General features: G+C 38.5%; 1 protein-coding gene across 2 annotated transcripts; it reads right to left on the bottom strand.

Moving 5' to 3' along the window:
* Positions 1-481: 481 nt before the first annotated feature.
* Positions 482-16,338, bottom strand: fbxo25 (F-box protein 25). 2 transcript variants are annotated; one of them, XM_037751309.1, is made up of 11 exons: positions 16,233-16,338; positions 14,822-15,003; positions 6,894-6,997; positions 6,275-6,324; positions 6,086-6,178; positions 5,899-5,992; positions 5,505-5,689; positions 4,967-5,149; positions 4,479-4,622; positions 2,596-2,622; positions 482-1,545 (listed from the first exon to the last, which is right to left on the bottom strand). In XM_037751309.1, exons 2-11 carry the CDS (start codon positions 14,944-14,946, stop codon positions 1,456-1,458), a joined length of 1,095 nt encoding a protein of 364 aa, XP_037607237.1. In that variant the 5' UTR covers positions 14,947-15,003; positions 16,233-16,338; the 3' UTR covers positions 482-1,455. The 2 variants fall into 2 exon arrangements, with proteins under 2 accessions (XP_037607237.1, XP_037607238.1); XM_037751310.1 differs by lacking the exon at positions 2,596-2,622.
* Between the last annotated feature and the right edge of the window lie 3,128 nt (positions 16,339-19,466).

Here is a 19,466-nt window from a genome sequence, read left to right as displayed (position 1 = left end):
TAATCGACGATGAAAAAACGTGTTAGTTGCAGCCCTAGTTGGTAGTAGTGTTGTCATGATACTGTAAAATCCAACTTCGACCTTGAAAAATACAGATATTCTATTCCATTTTCGACACCACGGTGAAAAATTGGCACAACATTTAGGGCATAACATTTTAGATTTTTATCAAAAGATAAATATAAAAAGGCTTTATCATGACATTTAATTTTCTTTTCTTGGCAAGTAGCAGAGAAAAGCAGATTGGGCATTGCAGCGGTGTGTGTGTGTCAACTCGCTGTTGGAGAGAAGTGAGAGTGTAGCTGGTACCGCTCTATCGATAGTACGAAAAATGAGTATTGAAACTAGTTCAAATATTCAGAATTTATATGTATCAAAAAATCTTTGTTTTTGGCACTATAGTCTGGAGTAAATCTACATCTAGATTTACCACACTCTGCTTTCACCATCCAGATGGTTTTCACAGTGGCCAAAACAGAAACAGTCTTCCCAAGTTTTTTATCAGCAGACATTTAAAGCTGGTCAGACACTCATAAAACACGCTGTTAAATTCTCAGAACTCCCACACAAGTATTTTCAGTTATTCTGGCTGATTAGACATCTGCTCAGGTTGAAGGAGGGCCGGAGCTTTGATGGGAATTTAACAGCCAGTATAAAATGAAGAACAGAAATATTTTAGAAATATTTAATTATTTATAGCTAGTTCCTGTCCCATCAAAGTCATGATGTACCATCAGGAGTATTGGGACAACAAAGGAATAATACAAAAGTTGGAGGAAGGATACACATTCCCCCCCCCCCCCATAAATAATGTCTAACATGACATCACTTGACAGTTCTGACAAAAGTAGATTGTAAAAACCTGAACGGCTAATGGAGTTTAACATTATTTTCTCTTAGTGTTGATGCTTCCAATGAAAACAGAGCACAGTAAGACTTCACAAAGGACAACGTACAGTATGTAAACATGACATGAATTCAGTTATTGCAGAAAAATACCACCAAAACAGAACAGTAGTTTAACCCCATTAAATAAATAATTAATACGAGTCATCTTATTCTGCCACACTGTAAACATTCACCTTTTTCCATAATAAAAAACAACCCTTAAATATGACCTATCACCATTTACTGTACCTACCATAAACATGCTACAGCTCACATATAAATCCTTTCACATATTACATTTACATATTATTTTTCCTCTGTCGTAAATTGTCAAGAAGACAAACATTTGTGCAGGACGAGGAAAAACATAAACGTTTGTTAGATTTCACCCTTCACCAATATTTTTAAAAATCTTTCTTATGTCTCATGGAAACACTTGTGCGTTAAGGAAAATGAAGACATAAAAAAAAAAGTCATCTCTTTCAGTTGAAGCCCTTTGTATTTGGGTGAACAACATCGAGGTCTCGTACACACTCTTGGCTTGGGAGTGAGAGTAAACGGGAAGGTTCAGAACTGGAAGAGGTCGATAAAGTGCTGCGGAGAAATGGGCATGTGGCAGCTGTCTGGATCGACGGCTGAGCACGGATGGCCACAGTCCTGGAAGACAAGTCAACAACCACATTGTTAGAAAGAAGTTTGGGAAGAAGGGAGACCAAGGGCCAGTTGCATAAACTTAGTTTAAGATTAATCTTGGCCTTAGACTGCTCTTAGATTGTCAGGTTAGACTGGTCTAATTAAGCTCCCCTGGCTAAGCCTGAGGTGAGAGCTTTGCTATGTCAACAATCTGTAAAAAAGTTAGTTATCTAACTATTTCAACTGTTAAAAAAACAAAACAATTTCAACTGTTTGTCCATTACTTTTAGCTATCGTCAACTTTTAGCTAACTTTTTCAACTGTACTTTTATTTAATGTCAACTTTTAGATAACTATTTCAACTGTTTATTCATAACTTTTTTGTATTCTTGTAGCATAATGTTTCTGAACATCTCAAACGGCTCTTACGACCATTGGATTTATGCTGTTTACCTTTCTCAGTTTTCTGTTTCTGTCTTATTTCAAACATAATGCATTGCACGACAGGCTATCTAAGTCAGTTAGTCACTCATAGGGAAGCTTTATACAACAGGTATATTTAAGTGTCTATCACGTCTGACTTAAAGTTATATTTAAGATAAAGACTAGGTCTATTTTTATGCAACTGGCCCCAGGAAACCAGAGGAGCTGCTATGTTTACATTTCAGACACAACAGCCAGTAGTTACTAAGAACATGGAAGGACTTCAACATAAAACTTAGTGATGGATTTACAAATAGCTGGTGCAACCTGATTCTAGACTTTAGTATACACATAGACAGAAACATGTGTGTTACACTAAATGACAACTGAGTGATTTATTTCAGACGCATGAACTCAACATTCAGAGGTATTTAAGAATGCGGTTAGAGGCCATTAAAAACAGGCAGAAAGAGCGGCACTGTTTACTAAACACACCTCGAGCAAAACATGATGACATCGAGTGAAACTGAGAACAAGACAAGACAAAGCTTAACACATGGAAAAGAGAAATTATAAATCAGACCATCGGGGAAACATGAGACGAACTGGCAACTGACACAGAACAGAAAGGCATGATGGGACGGGAACTACCTTGATCAACAAAGCCAGGTGGCGATCCTTAAAGAATCAGGGAGAAGGGGAACCAGGAGAAGATAGCCAGGGAAGGAAGGGAGACAAGCAAGGAGAGGGCAGAGATTAAAAAGTACAGAGACCCAGTCAAGGAGGATAACAAGATTGTGGGTAGTAAAGAATCACAAGGTGGGGGGGGGACAGATACTGTAGGAACAGCTGCAGTTTTCATCCAAGTCTGTGTAGATACAGATTCTCCAGAACTCAAGCTTTGTCTTACACATGAGATCACGTGTGTCACTGAGGGCAAACAAGTCATGTGTTTGTCCTCTGACCTTTACGTGAACACGTATGATGAGCACATGAGTTCAAAGAACCCGTTGTATTGGTGGATTACCATTACATCAGTGGAAATGTATGCTTATATGTGTGACTCATTAGTTCCTGTTGAATATTAGGAACAATGGGCCAAGTGGTCCGGATCTGTCCTAGGAGTCATGTGCAATTAGTCAGCTGTTATTCATACCTAAGTTTTTCTCTGATGGATTGTAGATTTCATTACTTTGAAGCAATTTTGAGTTTGAAAATCCTATATAAATTACACTTCATAATCATATTGACATTATCCTGCAATTTTAATTATAATATAAAATGAAATGTATTCATATAGCCTAACAATATCATCATTACTTTAAATTGGCCATTCATGCTATTGTATAACACTACAATATCAATATGAACATCTCACACTGCAAAACAACTTAAATGATGCACTAATTGAAGGTTAATTTGTCTCTGTATATAATAAGGTCAACGGGAAGTGTAAGCAGGCGCGTCATGGTACATGACAAGCAGCCGTGCAATGCATTCTGGTGGCGTGGCGGCACGCTTCGAGAGACGTGGTATCACGTTGATTGCCCCTCATTTGCATAAAGTTGAGGTGTAGGCTACGTTATGCAAATCAGGGGCGTACGGCGTGACTCGCTGCCTTTGGAATCTCTTGAGAAACTTTTAAACTAACCATGGTTGATTCAAAATAAAGACAGATTCAGCGTGGCTTATTTCTCTCATAAAATGTTTTCAGAAACACATTTCGGTGAACTTTCCGGTTTGAAAGCTGAGAAACGCAGCCGACGAGTGAGAGCGTTCATCCAATCAGGTACGTAATATCTAGTGGCAGCCCATCACCGTGCTGATATATTGATAAAATCCGAAAATGTTCTTGCATAAGGCCCTTTGTTCTGAAAAAGGAGCATTTTTTTTACACTGGCCTCAAGTTTTAACAGCGATTTGATCTGTAAATAGACAAAGTAGAAAGGCAATGTCAGGGTTTTTTCCTTTTTTTCCAGAAAGCCAAATATTTACTGTATAAAATGTAATTTCATTTCATTACTATTGAACACATTTCTCACGGCATTCTAGAGACAGATATCAGTGTGAGAGAGGCTGTGTGATTGGACCAAAGTGTCTCTGAGACTTTCCCCGAGTGTATCAAACGATAATGGATGTTTTGTCTTGTTGGCCAAGGGAATACAGTGTGCTCTGGTACAAACTTGATACTTGATTTGATAAACTCTCATGTCTGATGTACGCACAGTTGAACAGATATCAGGTCTGTGGGAAACGTCTCTTTAAACAAAGCAGGTTTCATTGACTGCCTCTGCTGAGCTTTTCGCTGCGTCGAGCAAAGCGCGTTGTGATGTTCGGCGAGCGCAGCTCAAACCGCTTTGGGTCTTGAGCGCGAGCAGCTCTTTTCTGTCAGTAAACAACATTAGGTGTAGCTGTATTGTTGTCCAGGTGGAAACAGTGAGTCTGATGAGCAGTACTGGCTAGTCATATGGTGTTTCGTACGTCACATGAAAGTGGTTGCAGCAGGTGTGTGTGTGTGTTATCTCCTTGTTTACCATCCAGAAGAGGATGTGACAGTGTTTGCAGAAGTGCAAGGTGTCGCCGTACTGCTCCCTCATTGGATAGTGTTTCTTCAGGGTGAAGTACATCAGCTTCCAGTCCACGTTATCACTCTTGGATAGGACCAGATTCGTACAGAACTGCACACGGATGAAAGGAAACACTCAGTTAAAAAAAATCCCATTTAAAACACAGGGGACGGGAATGTAATTATAGCTGGAGCAAAGTGTAATTAGATATATAATTCTCATTAACACCAATCCTGAGTAGGTGTTTATACGATGTGTTTGACACAGTGTGTGTGTGCTTGTGAGTGAGACAGAGAGAGAGAGAGCTGTGAGAAACTTGTGGCGATTCTGCCCTCTAGTGGTCAACAGGTGAACTATAGAAGAGCCATCTCTTTGGATGCTTAACCATAAACACAGATTTAGCCGCAGATGCTCCTTGTCCACGTCTGATTAAACTAAACATGTTGTTCTCTCACCTGTTTGTCCGAGAAGTGAAAGTGGCAGAGTTTCTTCCACAGTATCCGGTCCTCGCTGAGGCTGTGCATAGTAGGCGTGGCCTGCCCCAGGTTAATAATGTCACAGGCATCAGATAACTTGCAGAGGATCTTGTTCTGCATGTGTAGCGGCAGGTCGTTCAATGACAAGCCGTTGCACATTTGCTGGGGAGATGATTGAGAGCAACACATTAAAATGCGGAGCTGGACTGTACAGAAAAAGTCAAATATTCCTGACATGACGACTGTTTTCTTTCCCACAGAGAATGATGTATTACGATTCCATATTTCATGTTCCTCAATCATTAAATTCAGCTTAGTGGGAGCAGCTTGTAAGCAGCACAGAGGTCAGTAGATGCAAACATAATGCACATATTCCCCTTATTAAAAGTCCCATTTACATTCAGGCAGCTCAAATTGGACCTGGAGGTGTGTTGAGGCCCAGAGCATGCTGAAGCAAGTTTTGGGATGAGCTACACACATGCAGACGTACACACACAAACACCAGTACACTTTCTACCTTGGGGATCTGCAAGTTGTTGACCTGCTGCTTCCATTTGTGAATGATCTCCAGTCGGCACAGCCAGGTGTTGATGTTGCCGACAAGGACACACCTGCCAGCATGGATGGTCAGACCGTGCAGCGTCATGCTTAGGTCCTTCAGCAAATCCTTGACGAGACGCGGGTTGTAGTGGTCGTCTAGAACTAGTAGTGACATTTTAAAAAACACAAGAGACATTATTTAAGGTGAAAAAGAAAACATTAGCAGCCAAAATGTAATAAAATATTTTCCTTTTTCCTCAGAGCCTTATCATTTGGTGAAGAAATGAGCCTTAATTAAGTCTAGGGTGTAACGACAAGAGCGCTTACAAAAAAATCTGCCTGTACAATATCTCCATCTCAGGTCTCCTTACCCTTTCGTACAATCTTCTCCAGTATATTGAAATAGTTTTTCTGTGCAGCTCCACTCAAAGACCTCAGCTCAGACCTGGCTATTAACTGGAAAAGCTATGGGAGAAAAACAGAGTTAGATGAAGAGTCGCTTGTACAAGTTGCACAACAGTTTCAAAATCAACCCGTGTGATGATCATCGTCGCTCACTTTTGCAACATAGTTGAATCTTCTCAAGTCCTGAATGGCACTGGAAAAGTCTAGACGGTTGAGGGCTTCACCGAGCGTGCAGTATCCATGTAGCTGGGTGTTAACGTGAAAATACACATTTTTATTAAAGAATTATTGAATCCAAATCAATCAACAGCAAATAAACCTGTTTACAGCTGCAGCACTCACTTCTTTTGTGCTTCCTTTCTGCACGTAGATCCATTTATCCTCGAAAACAACTGGACAAGAGAAAAAAATAAAACATTATTGATCAGAGTTTAAATGTTTTGGTGTAAATGTACATAATGCATATCAGGTGGACACAATATGATGAGCACCTGTGCAATTTAATGCACAGGTGGCTCAAAAAGCTAGTATGACATGGTTGGTACCAATGGATTCCTTAGGTTTTGTAGTTTCGTATGGTACCAGTATCTTCACTCTAGCTTTAAAACTGAGCCCGTTACAACCTAAATAATCACAAGTTGCATTAATGCGTTAAAGAAATTAGTGGCGTTAAAACAAATTTACATTAACGTGTTATTAACGCGTTAACTTTGACAGCCCTAGCGTATTTGCTGAGAAGACTCAGAGGAGACTGCAGACCCTAACCCTGATGAACTGCACAAAGTCAATTTCAATCAATTTTAAAAAGCCACATGTGCTCCACAGCATTGCACAAAAATGTTGCCTTTTGTCTCACTATGTACTGCTCTTTTTACAAAAAAAAATATCAAAGGGTCTTTCATTTTCATACCACAAACTCTTCATGAAGCCAAAACAGTGATCACATGTTGCTGAAACTCACACTGAGACTTGGTGTTATTGTTGTCGAGGTCCTTTTTCCTCTTTGTGGTGGCAAGCTCACACACATCTCCAGCAAACAGATTGTCTTTGTTGTCACTGCAGAGCCTGTTGGGACAGAGAAGGAAGGCATGGGAGGAATTTGTTAATAGCATCGCATTTGAGTGTGACCAGTGCACCTGGAATACAATGTACAAACACCACTGTGAAGAAGCCTGGAGCCACTCTGTCCATCCGGAATGGCACGGAAGAAACTAAACAGATATAAAATCTTCTGTACAGAAATCTCCTTCTGGACAAAGTGGAATAATAAGCAGGCTAAGACAGATGTAACAAGTGTCAAGATGTGACATTACAATGACTCACAGTGTCTGATATGATGGAGGAAGCACAGCAGATGGCAGACATATATCAGAGTCTGAGAGACTAAATCACAGATGTGTGCCTTTTCTCAGAAAACAGGCAAAACATTTGGAAATCTCTATCTGATCTCTGTTATTTCTGGCAGCCAGTCTGGGCCTGTTTTGTTGATAAGTGGCCTTGTTATTACTGATAAGATACATCTTAACATTTTGGCAGCTTAAAAACTTCAACTTCACACATGTTGACATGGGAGGCTTGAATTGGCTCAACTCCAACAGAAACCCAAATGAAAGCATGTAACCTCTGAGAACATGTTGATGTACTGGATACAGACTATCCATGGGGGTGTGAGTCTATGAGGGTCTTTGTCACATTTCTTGCTATTTACACTGAGTAGAAAATGCTTTATAACAAGTAAAAGTGCAGGAAATGACAGCAAGACCACTATATGACTGAGTTGTATACATAATATTAATATTTACTCTCAAATGTGTCACATCAAATAATAGATCTGTTAGTGTTTTTTACACACAATAACTATGTTTACATTACAAACACCTGTGTTTGTAGCTTGTGTCTGTTTGTTCTCTTTATACTTGAGGCTGCAACTACAATGTGAACAAACTGTAGCCCCTTGTACCTTTCGCTTACTGTGCCTTATGTAATATAAATATCTTTTGATATTTCATCACTCTCCTAACAGCTTAAACTGCCTAAAATACCCTCGAGAAGATATGAGGCATGAGAGGAGAGCAATATGTCTCTTTGTAAAAATCGCAATATTTTCTTCTAATGCAAATAAAATACTATTACATAAAATACAATAGAAATGAAACTGTTATTTGTAGTGAGATCTATTCCTCTGTAACTCGATGACCTTTAACAGATCAAAGGGCTGGACTGGACTAGTGATGGGTCCTCCATGCATTAATAATCGTTTTAGAAGAAAAACTCTGCAATGTTGGATTGATACAGCTTACAACCTTCAAAATAAGAGTACGTTTTTGGGCCCCCTTTCTTTGCAAATGTGGTCCTCATTACAAACTACCACTGTTGTCCAAGGAAGGGTGTAAACAAACATGCACCTCCTGTGATACAAATTGGATCAGCTCCTCCTTTTCACATCTATCTCTGTGAGGAGTTACACCCAGAGGACACAGAGCTGTCTACAGCTTCTTAAATCTTAAATGATAGAAAATGAATTATAAACCGTTTTGGTAACAGTTTCATCTTTTTTTTTTTTTTTTTTTTTTCATGCAAAAATAGCAAACATCTGCTGGTTCATGCTCCTCAAATGTGAGGATTTGCTACTTTTCTTAAAGAAGAAGCAATTTTTGTACCTATGATTGGGCTCAAAAACATTTTAATGGGCATATTTAACTTCTTTTTTTACATTTTATAGAAAAAAAAGATTAATCAAGAAAATAATGAAAGAAAGATGAAAAAAGAAAAATAATTGATGATGAAGATAATTGTTACTTGCAGTCATAGAGCTGGCTGCACAAGTGCCCTAACCAACTACGAGGCATTACGAGTGCAGCAACAAAGATGTGATCCACCAACAGCTTCCCACCTGCAAACACTGTGAGTAGGATATCATATATTTGATTAGCCATCTTTGGGCTCAAAACAATAATAATAATAATTGGCATATTTCACTATTTTTTGATATTTTATAAAAAAAAAAAAAATGAATCAAGAAAATAATCAGCCAAGTAAAAGGCACTATACAAAACTGTACCTGTGTTTTGCAGTGGTGGCGGTGATTTTTACACCAACTGTGTGCCTACTGTAGGGTTTCCACGAAGCATAAGGACCATGATACATTGAACTTGACTGGAAGAGTCTTTGGGGATGTCATATAAAATCATAGCCTTTTCATTTAAAACAGATTCGTTATAAGCCTCTGCTGCTTTAGAGGATGACTGTGCTTGCAACAAGGTATTGTTACGGTTCGTGAGCTTTCAGAAGCTGGCGGAAATGTTTACTTCACCAAAATGATGAGTCACAATCTGGGCCATTTCAACACACATTGCATTTGGATTAAGAAACTAATTTACTTTCCCCCTGCAGCACAAGTGAATGTATGGCTTTGCTTTGTCTGACTGTGATGTCAGTGTGGTGAATAATCCATTTATCCAATTGCACAGGCATACACACAAGCACACATGCAGGCACAGTTATCAGCTTGGCTTTTTAACAGGTTGCATGTGGAGCAGCGGCGTCCACAGAGCCAATAAAAGACATCACACACACTGCAACGGGAATGTTCATAAGGATTTGTGCATATTTAAACTATATCCTGAGGAGCTAGAAAGGATGAGGGAAAACAAATAGAGCATGTGGCTAACACTGGGCTGTCACTGTTAGATAGATGCATTCAAGTTGCAATTATGATCTAAACTACTTCTGTAACACTGTGTACCATGCCACTAGCCATCATAATGCTCTTCTTTCTTTCTCTCTGGCCTACATGTGTTGCTCTGCCACATGTACTTCCGTTGGTTGCATGAAGTCACTGGCCTTTCTGAGTGAGGCTGCATTTGGAGAGCAGCCAGTTTGAACGGATGATGTCATTAGTTATTGTCTGATGTTGTGTCCTGTGCCTTTTTGTGAAAAGACTGCTGACAAGCTAATGAGGCAACACTGTGACATCAGGGAGATATCGCCAACACCAGCTCACCGTTTAAGTGAGGCTTACTCGTGAGGCTTGCTATCCCTGTTGAACACTTCAACTCATACAAAGGTCTAACAACCCTCCTCCTTCCTCTCACACACACTCACAGATCGCAACACACCTACTTTAACTTTTTTAGGGCTGTCAAAGTTAACGCGATAATAACGCGTTAACACAAAGTCATTTTAACACCACTAATTTCTTTAACGCATCAACACAGCTTGCAATTTTTAGTCGTTTTTTTTAGATGTAGTAGCTTTAAAGCTAGAGTGAACTGGCATCATGTGACACTAGAAAACCTAAGGAATACATTGGTATCAACCTTGTCATACTAGATTGTCGTAAAGGAGGATAAATAACGCTATAAACTTCTGCTAAATTTTGGCGAGGAAAAGCCATCATGGCCATTTTCAAAGGGGTCCCTTGACCTCTGACCACCAGATATGTGAATGAATATGGGTTCTATGGGTACCCACGAGTCTCCCCTTTACAGACATGCCCACTTTATGATAACCACATGAAATTAAAATGCGTGCTCCGCTCATAGAAAACTCTGCTGCATATCAAATCAAGCGCTTCTTAAACAAACCAGGCCACCAGGGGGGCGATTGAGATGTTTTGGCTTCACTTTTGGGGAGCTGTCATGCCACTGCAAGCACACCCTGCAGCAGCCTGTGATAAAACTTCCCTGAATGTTTCGGCTGCAGTCCAGAATAGATGAGTAATATACTGTATGTTACTCATTTTGCCTGTCTGCTCTCTGTTATACTGTACAACAGAGAGCAGACGGGCAAGGCAAAAGTACACTGAATTCAGGTGAAGAAGAACCTTATTTTAAGTCTAATTTTGAAGCAAACTTGTTAATTTTGAGATGTGCTCTGTTTATTTCAATGTGAAAGTCCGATACAAATACTTTGTCCCTAAAATCATGCAAAAGCTTGATAAATAACCGGGATCTCAATATATATATTGCATGTTCAATTCTGAACATTTCTTCCGTTCATTTGAATGGGGAGTTTCTGCCAATTCCTAACCCCCTACTTCTGGCGTCCCCTTGCTTGGACCATGGCCATCTTCGAACTTGGCCTTCATTTTGATCTCAACTACACAACTGTAAAGTTTTGTGATGTCAAATTGTAAAGTAGGAGTCCAAAAGCCCATTTGGCAACCTTGCTTGGACCACGGCCATCTTCGAACTCGGCTTTCATTTTGATCTCAACTACACATCTTTAAAGTTTCGCTAATGTGTTCATGAAATCTGTCCACAGACATATAAACACCTGGCACATTTAGCCACGAAGACACACACACACAAGGTGAAAATAATACAAGTGTTGCGACTGGTAATGAAGTTTCTACATTGAAAAATGTGGAAGGAGTTAAGCTGCAATAAAAGGGGAATAATAAAATAAAGGAGTCGAAAACATAGGTTCATTCACACCCAATAAAGAAGTAAGAACATAAGTTGCTTCCAGCATTCGCACCCAACTAATGATATAAACAGTGAGCCTCACTGGACCACACTACACACATACTATATGAAGTAGGAGCAGATTAATAGAAGGAAAAGGACGAAAAGAATGGGATCCTCTTCATTTCTCTCCCTTTATGTGACCACTCATTGCCAGTTGGCATGCTTCAAAACATGTTTCCAAACATGTAATACAGACCAGACACACTGAAATAAGAGAACTTGTTTTTAGTTCAGCTGCCTTCAACAAACAGTAGTGTTTAAAGTCTTTCAACCCACTAAAAGCTTTTGGGAGGGACAGTATTGTAAAAGCGCACAGCAGGTATTGTTTGACGTAGAGGTTATTCTTGTGTGCTCCTGTCAGAGGAACTGGTATGTTAACATTCATCACACAACTTCATGCAAGAACCCCTGTGACAGGATTTACATGTTGCACCGGTTGCAAACATCCAAGAGTGACTCCAGGAGACGGACACTGAACAAGAAGTCCAATATTGACTTTCTGCACTGATGTAGGATTTCAGGGCATCTGAAAACAAGCTTTATACACAAACTCCATTGTGCACTAATGTGATGGGGTGATGGAACAACAGAGCTGAGCTGAGCATTGTGTTCATTAGAGATATTCAAATAAATTAATAGGTGAGACATCAGTTATAATCCTGTTTCCTGAGGTTTTACCACGACTAAAGCCTAACTTGATAAACTATATTCAATAAAGGTGGGGAAAAAAAATCGATACAGCATGGTATTGCGATATTTTGCGTGGCAATATTGTATCGATACACGTACGACAAGTATCGATCTTTTATTATATAAACTATTAACCTCAACAATCCGACGGCCGCTATTCTGTCTTTCAGAGGTTGTAGCGGACTCAGTCTTAAAGCTAGTGTGAAGATACTGATATCATGTGAAACTAGAAAACCTGAGGAATCCATATCATGTTAGCTTGTCGGGAAGAATGCTAAATAACGCTCCAAGTTACGCTATATTTTGGCAAGGAAAAACTGGCATGGCCATTTTCAACGGGGTCCCTTGACCTCTCACCTCAAGATATGTGAATGAAAACTCTGAAATAAACAGAGTGAAACTGTATCTTTTAGGTAAAAGAGATGTTGACAAACTGCATAATTTGCAGTTGAAACAATCGCAAAATGTCTAATCTATCTTATCTTATCTATACTCAGCATATTGCAAAACGAAAATCACAATAAAGGCCCTGGCACACCAAGTCGACGGTCGGCTGTCGGACAGTTTGGGGCAGTTCGGTGAGCGTCCTTCGGATTTTTCAGTGTGTCCCGCACCGTCGGCTCTAGTCCCCGTGAGGGGAGCAAGCCAAAGAGTAAAATCAAGAGGAAAGCTCTTCATATTTTTCATCTTCATCTCATCTGATCATTCCAATACACCAATGGTCGGCAGACGCTGCTTTGTTTCATGTACATATCATAACAACAGCTTGTATATTTGCAGTCCTCGGGTCTTCCGGTTTCCCTTTTTGAAGGACAATTTTGAATGACAAATACAGCTACCTGCTGGCAGGGAGAGTTATTTCCTCTCACGCAGGCGCAGGATGTACGTGGTAGTTGGCTGTGCGCTGTCGTCTTTGCGATGTGTTCGAGTGCAACTTTTTGGCCAAGACAAAGGCGATGTGAGGTGACTCAACGGGCGGCCTTAGTCGCCGCTAGTTCTTTGTTGGTGTGTCCGGGACCTGAGATCATATTGTGTTAATATCATATATGGTGGAGCCTCTGGTGATCAAATAATTCTATCACAATGCAACGGTCCTCATGGTTTGTCAGCCAGTCAGTCAATCATATAGCTAAAATATGAATTAATTACCCAAAAGCAGGGAATCTTTAGGCCTTTGCAGGGTGGGTCAGTGTTACTATGTCAACAACAGGTTACACTATAACAACCAGGTTGCATGACTTGTTTCGAATGTGTGTTCATAAACAACAGGAATGTGTGTATATTGCTGCGAGGGGATAGTTTGCAGAAGAAAGTCAACTCAGTTCACACACAAAAACACCCAACCTCAATACTTCAGATTCTGATCCACATGTCAGACATGTCAGACATGTCACACGTCAACATCTTCCTCTGTGATGTTGTGAACTTCCACTTCAATTATTCTGAAAATGTATCTTTTCTTTAACAGGATACAAAGACAAGTTGGTCTCATGTGAAATTAGCCTTGAAACACAACCCTATACTCAACTCTGTCTGTTGCCATGACGCCTCTTGGGCAATAACAGGCTGCAAGGCTACAGCCCTGATGAGAGATGGCTCAATGAGGTTTCTTTTTGGCGCCGAGTAGCTGTGGCCTATCAGTGCATGTTGACCACTGTTTATTAAATACCATCACTCTTCCTTTTCCCCTGATCTATAAAACATTGGTTTGCAGCCATGCATTAACATAACCATACTATAGCTCTCATAAATACATCAGCCACAGCAAACCCCCAGTTTTGTTTAGTTTGAACAACTAGCACCTATGGGCGTTGTCCAATGTGCTCAACGCACTGTAGATTTTTGATGCGCTCGCCCGTCAGAAACTCATGTGCACACACTTTGACTTTCACAAACACACACACTATTCTGAGGTAAATTATATCACTGTTACATTCCCCAGTCTAAAATATGTTTTTCTCCACAACCATCTGGCGAAGGGGAAAAATCCTCTCTCAGAAATAGTTTTGAGGTGTTTTGTGGAAGATGTCTGACAACAAAGTCAACACTCAAAGTGAGCCATGGCAGCTGTAATAGATCATTAGAGTTCAATTTTAAACAATAGGGCTAATGAGATCTAATCTATTCGATTCTGAGCAAACTCCAATTCTGATGGGCTAAAAAATACCCATATATATACTGTAATTTTGAGTTGCTTAAAAAGGTGCTAAATGGTGTGACGGCTTTATCAGCTGTAACTGGCATATGAGAACAGCGCAGAGCGGTGGCTGTGAGTTAGCTAATGGGGCACACATGCACTAACATGCACTAAAAGGCACGCGCGGCCGGCCCGGCGATGTCAACAAAGCACGGAGAAGTTTGGATTACAAAACACACACAGAGGGAGAGTGACTTCATTCTCTGCTCAAGTAGACATTACTCCTCTATATATTTACATAACAAATAGTTGTTTGCTGCTATATTAAGGCTCTGGATATCAAAGGTAGCACCTTTAAGTATTTGTAATACCACTGTAGAATAAGAAAAAAATGCCCTGAGAGGGAAACATTGTTGTTCAGCTGTTGTAATGACTCCTCAAATCTCTGAACCTATGAAGGCACAAAAAAAAGTGCAATGAAAAAAACCTACTTTGATTACATTTGATTAATGAATGATATAACGTTTGACACTGGTATAACAATGCAATTAAATGCAGTTATAAGCAAAGGGGAACAAAATATGATCTTACTCTTTCAACTCTATTTCTCTGTTATCTTCCAACTCGTGTTCATAGTAGATAATCCTCTTCCAGCCGTGCTCGGTCTTTCTCCAGCTCCATCCTGGTGACCTCCAGTCCTTGCCCAAGAAAGGCATTTTAGCTGGGAGGGGTGTGGGAATGTGAGCAGGGCGGGGCGCTGCAACATCAAACACCTGGAGGGTTAATAAAGATGCAGGATTTATCTTTGTGCCTTGGGTTATATGGAAACAAAGAGCGGCCATGATAAGCACCTGGATGTTATCTAAGTGAGAAATGTAGTTACTACTTCATACTTAATGTTGGGTTCGTTGGGGTGGATTTGTGGAATGTGTTGAAATATAAATCACTTTAAAAAGCTATACAAAAAAGATATTTTTGGGAGGTATATGGTTGAGGAAGAGTTGTGATAAGGGTTGCATTAAGGGTTGGTTTATATCTACTTTGTAACTCCGGATGGATATATGGGTTGTAAATAAACTTGGGATGCTGTTCATATATTTAATTTGGGATGTAAATAAATCTGGGATAGTTTATATATTATATTATATTATATTATCATTCTATGATATATGAGTTATTAGAGGAGAAATGAGAAAGGGGTAGGGAAATATAAGTTTTACTTCTACCTACTCCTTTTCGGACACTATTAATCTTGTTTTGTTTGTTATTATTTTGTATCTGTTTTAACTTATTTTTATGTTCGAAATAAAGTCTTTAATTCATTCATTCAATTAAATACATTCATTTTCAAAAATACTGCAATTTTATAAATACACTGATATGTATATTTCAACAAAACATATTTGTTCTGTTGTTTCAAAATGAACAAAAAAACAATAAATATAATATTGAAAAAAAAAATACACTGTTATTTATATTTCAACAATACATATATATTTCATTTGGGATGTAAATAAATCTGGGATAGTTTATATATTATATAATATTATCATTCCATGATATATGAGTTATTAGAGGAAAATTATTTTCTATCTGTTTTTATTTATTTTTATGTTCGAAATAAAGTCTTTCATTCATTCATTCAATTAAAAACATTCATTAATTTTCAAAAATACTGCAATTTTATAAATACAGTGTATATTTCAAAACACATGTTCTGCAGTGGTTAAATTAAGAAACTTATTATTATTATGGCCTTTATGTGCTTCCATAGATTGTCTGACAACAGCTGCTAAATAAACAAGAGTATGCCATAACATTTATGAACATATTGAGCATGTTCTCGCGATATTACAGGTAAAACACTTGGAAGAATAATGACATACTGCTTTAATAACAGTAATGACGCATTTTTACTTGATTATTTGGATAAAATAACAGCAAACGCTTGTCTTTTTCTCATCTACACTATAACAGAGTTGTGAATCTCGACAGAACAAACCTTAAGCGACTCTTTTGTTGTATCTTCTGGTGTCTTCTGCTTCTTGTCTCCTCTCTGCCTGCAGAGATATGCAGGAGATGATATTGACGGAAGTAAACACAGTGCGGACAGTTGGAATTCGCCACGCCCCCTTGCTGCTCTCTGATTGGACGAAACGTCAGTATTTATCTTGTTGCTACCCAGAATCGCGTCGCTGATTGGCTGGCTACAGCTGTCAATCATTTTTTTTTTTTTTTTTTTTTATCCATTCAGTTTTGTTGGGGCTTTCTTCTTCTACACGTGACAGAGAGGACTGAGCACATGTACTTGTGTTTTGATTTTGCATTGGGGGGGATGGGAGCAGACCACTGGACAATTGTGTAATTAATTATGATGATTATGTGGTTATTAATAAGGAGGAACATATAAAATATTATTCATTATTAAATTAATTTATAAACCAGCAGCCTTAAGTTCAGACCTCATAGTTAATAATATTGTTTCTAGGTCACTGTTCTACTGTTGTGGGAACTTCCTGTTCTGATGTGCATATGCAGTGGTATCAATGTAAGGTTTAATGTGAGAATTAGGAATACCATATTTCTGTTTAATTGTCACATATTTTTTTTTGCAAGTCTGGAACCTTTCAGTTATTCAAGTCACAAGTCCTTTAGAGCAAGTTCAAGTCACATCACAAGTCTTTTCTAAGTCACGATGCAGGTAATCCTGAATGCTAAAATTACACAATGAACATTAGTCTTTCAAAGAGTGTTAGACAGTGTTAGAGACCAAGTCCCAGTGGTGAAATGTTACTAAGTACACACATTTGTGGGGCTTGTACTTTAATTGAGAATTTTATTTCTACTCCACCACATTTCAGAGGGAAATATTGTACTTTTTACTCCACCACATTTATCTGACATTTTAAGTTTCTTTACAAATTCAATACGAGTCCCTTGATTGGACAAAACAAACATTGTGATGGTGTCACTATTTTCAGATTTTTTACAAACCAATCAAATTGATTACTTGTGAAAATAATCATCATATTAATCCATAACAGTTCAAAATGAGCTCCACCTCAACCAACTACAACAATAAAATCCTTCTTTTACATTACTGAATAAGTAATCATAATCTAATGATACCAGTATAATACCAGATATACCAGATGATACCAGACATTTCCTTTTAGAGGAGTATTGTATTTTTACTTAAGTAAAGGATCTGAATATTTCCTCAGCTACGGCTTATTACTAATAATTTAAGTCAGAGTTTGACACTGTAAGGTTGTTTTCACGTTCATCTGTTGAAGGTGGGAAGTTGCTCACCTTAAACTGTGTACGTACAAGCATGATTTTGTGACGTCACAACTAATTTGGAGGCCCGTCATGGTCCAATAACAACCTGTAGACATACACTAGAGACATCTTGTCTCCAGTAGTTTAATCTTTGATTGGAAAAAAATATATGCACATTCATAGATTTTGGATTTTATAATAAGGTAGACGTCCTTTTCACAGATGTTTAATGAGGTTATTGAACTTTTTGTGTAAAAACCAAAGCAGACACAAATGATTACTCAAAGCAGAGTATAAACACATCTTTAAATATTCAAGGTTTATGCGAGTAAATCCAAGTCAAAAATTGTGTCTTCATTTTTGTAACATTTTGTAACTGACTTATAAAGAGTCTCAAGTCTGCAGCTCTGGTATTTATGCATGTTCATCTGTAACAGGAGGTACATGGTCTGAATAGCTGCTGCCAAAATACTAATGCAAAACCATTTTCTTTCTCTTCCTCTACTTAACTAAAATAGCATTACATACTGTGTATCCATCCAGACTGGTTTATGAGTGCGTATTGTTCCTGTGGACATCATGTGATTACAGTTACAGTTAGTATTACTGGCCTGTTAACATAGAGTAGCTGATATTTTACCACAGTGATCAGGTTCAGTCTTGTTGTTAGATACTACCCCCTTTAGGCCACATACAGTACATTCAAAGAGTAGTATGATAAACTGATGTGCACATAACTTGTTACCATGAATACATTTAAGCAACAGTTTACTTGTAAAAAAAAAAATACTTTATTTGTGTAGCAAAAATTTACTTCAGTATAAAACGCATGTAACAAGTTCAGGCAGCAGCAAAAACGTATGGTGGATTAGTAACAGTAACACTTTGACAAAATAAAAATCCCATTAAAAGAAGACACATACAAGCCTACAGCAATGCAAGCAGTGTACATTGAACCACATTACGCAACGTTAAATTGGGCCTTTAATCATCAACTGAACTTTAAGAAGTAAGTTCTGGCAACAAACGAGAGGAGAGGGCATGACATGACTTGTCTTGATGTGAAATAGTCAGCCAGATTTCTGCAGAAATGAAAGGTGTGTCTATAACAGTATTTACTCACATACTGTACATACATATATTTTGTTTCCGAGTGGGTGTGAGAGAAACAGAGTGGGCGGCTATTCCAATAACACATTGAGTCAACAATAGTCTGTCTGTTGCTTTTTTCCCACTCATGTTACGGCCTCTGTAGAAAAGACTGAAAGAGTGAGAAAGTAGTGAAAGAGACAAAGCAGACAGAGAGATTGGGAGGGATGTGGAGATTCTGTTACATCGGGTCACTAATCTTAAGCCTCCAGGTACATTCCTCTCACACAGGACTAAGAGCCAACTGATTCTTCTTTGCCTGGAAAATAACCACAATCTTAACCACGCCTTTTTGTCTGGCTGCAGTTAGATTTAATGATGTTACCTGTTTTATGTCAACAGGAAACACTCGGCCACAACATGAGAGGAACAGATCGCTTACAGGTGTCTGTGTGTGTAATGGAGTGTACTGTACACCTCTTGAGTGCATTCATTGGATTATAAACTTAAGAAACAGGTTACATAAATTAGGATTTAAAGGGACTTTCATGCTTGTGTTGGTTTAAAGACCCTACTGAAGAGCATCATTAATGATAATGAGTATTTGACACCCTGAAATGTTTCATTGGCCATAATGTGAGCTCTAAGCTTTTATCTAGAATTACTGGTACCACTTTTTTTTGGTCTTCTCTTTATAAGTTGTAATTAATAGCTTTTTAAATGGATAAAATATATAATTTACTTATTTTTAATAGATCATTTATAAGAATATTTTTTTGGTTGCCAGATTGTGAAAAATCCCTTTGAGTGATCCATTTATTCAAAATGTATTAAGCATTTATTAATGGAATAAAAACATCTGTGA

Source organism: Sebastes umbrosus, chromosome 18 (assembly GCF_015220745.1).
Source record: "Sebastes umbrosus isolate fSebUmb1 chromosome 18, fSebUmb1.pri, whole genome shotgun sequence".
In the NCBI taxonomy this organism is placed as follows: domain Eukaryota; kingdom Metazoa; phylum Chordata; class Actinopteri; order Perciformes; family Sebastidae; genus Sebastes; species Sebastes umbrosus.
This window is presented reverse-complemented; position numbering and strand designations above follow the sequence as displayed.

Excerpts from the sequence above, each read along its gene's own strand:
- fbxo25 (XM_037751309.1), bottom strand. The coding sequence starts at position 14,946 with ATGCCTTTCTTGGGCAAGGACTGGAGGTCACCAGGATGGAGCTGGAGA. Across the intron at positions 5,993-6,085 it reads GATTCAACTATGTTGCAAAA|CTTTTCCAGTTAATAGCCAG; the intron begins GTGAGCGACGAT and ends TTTCTCCCATAG. Across the intron at positions 5,150-5,504 it reads ACAACTTGCAGATCCCCAAG|CAAATGTGCAACGGCTTGTC; the intron begins GTAGAAAGTGTA and ends TCATCTCCCCAG.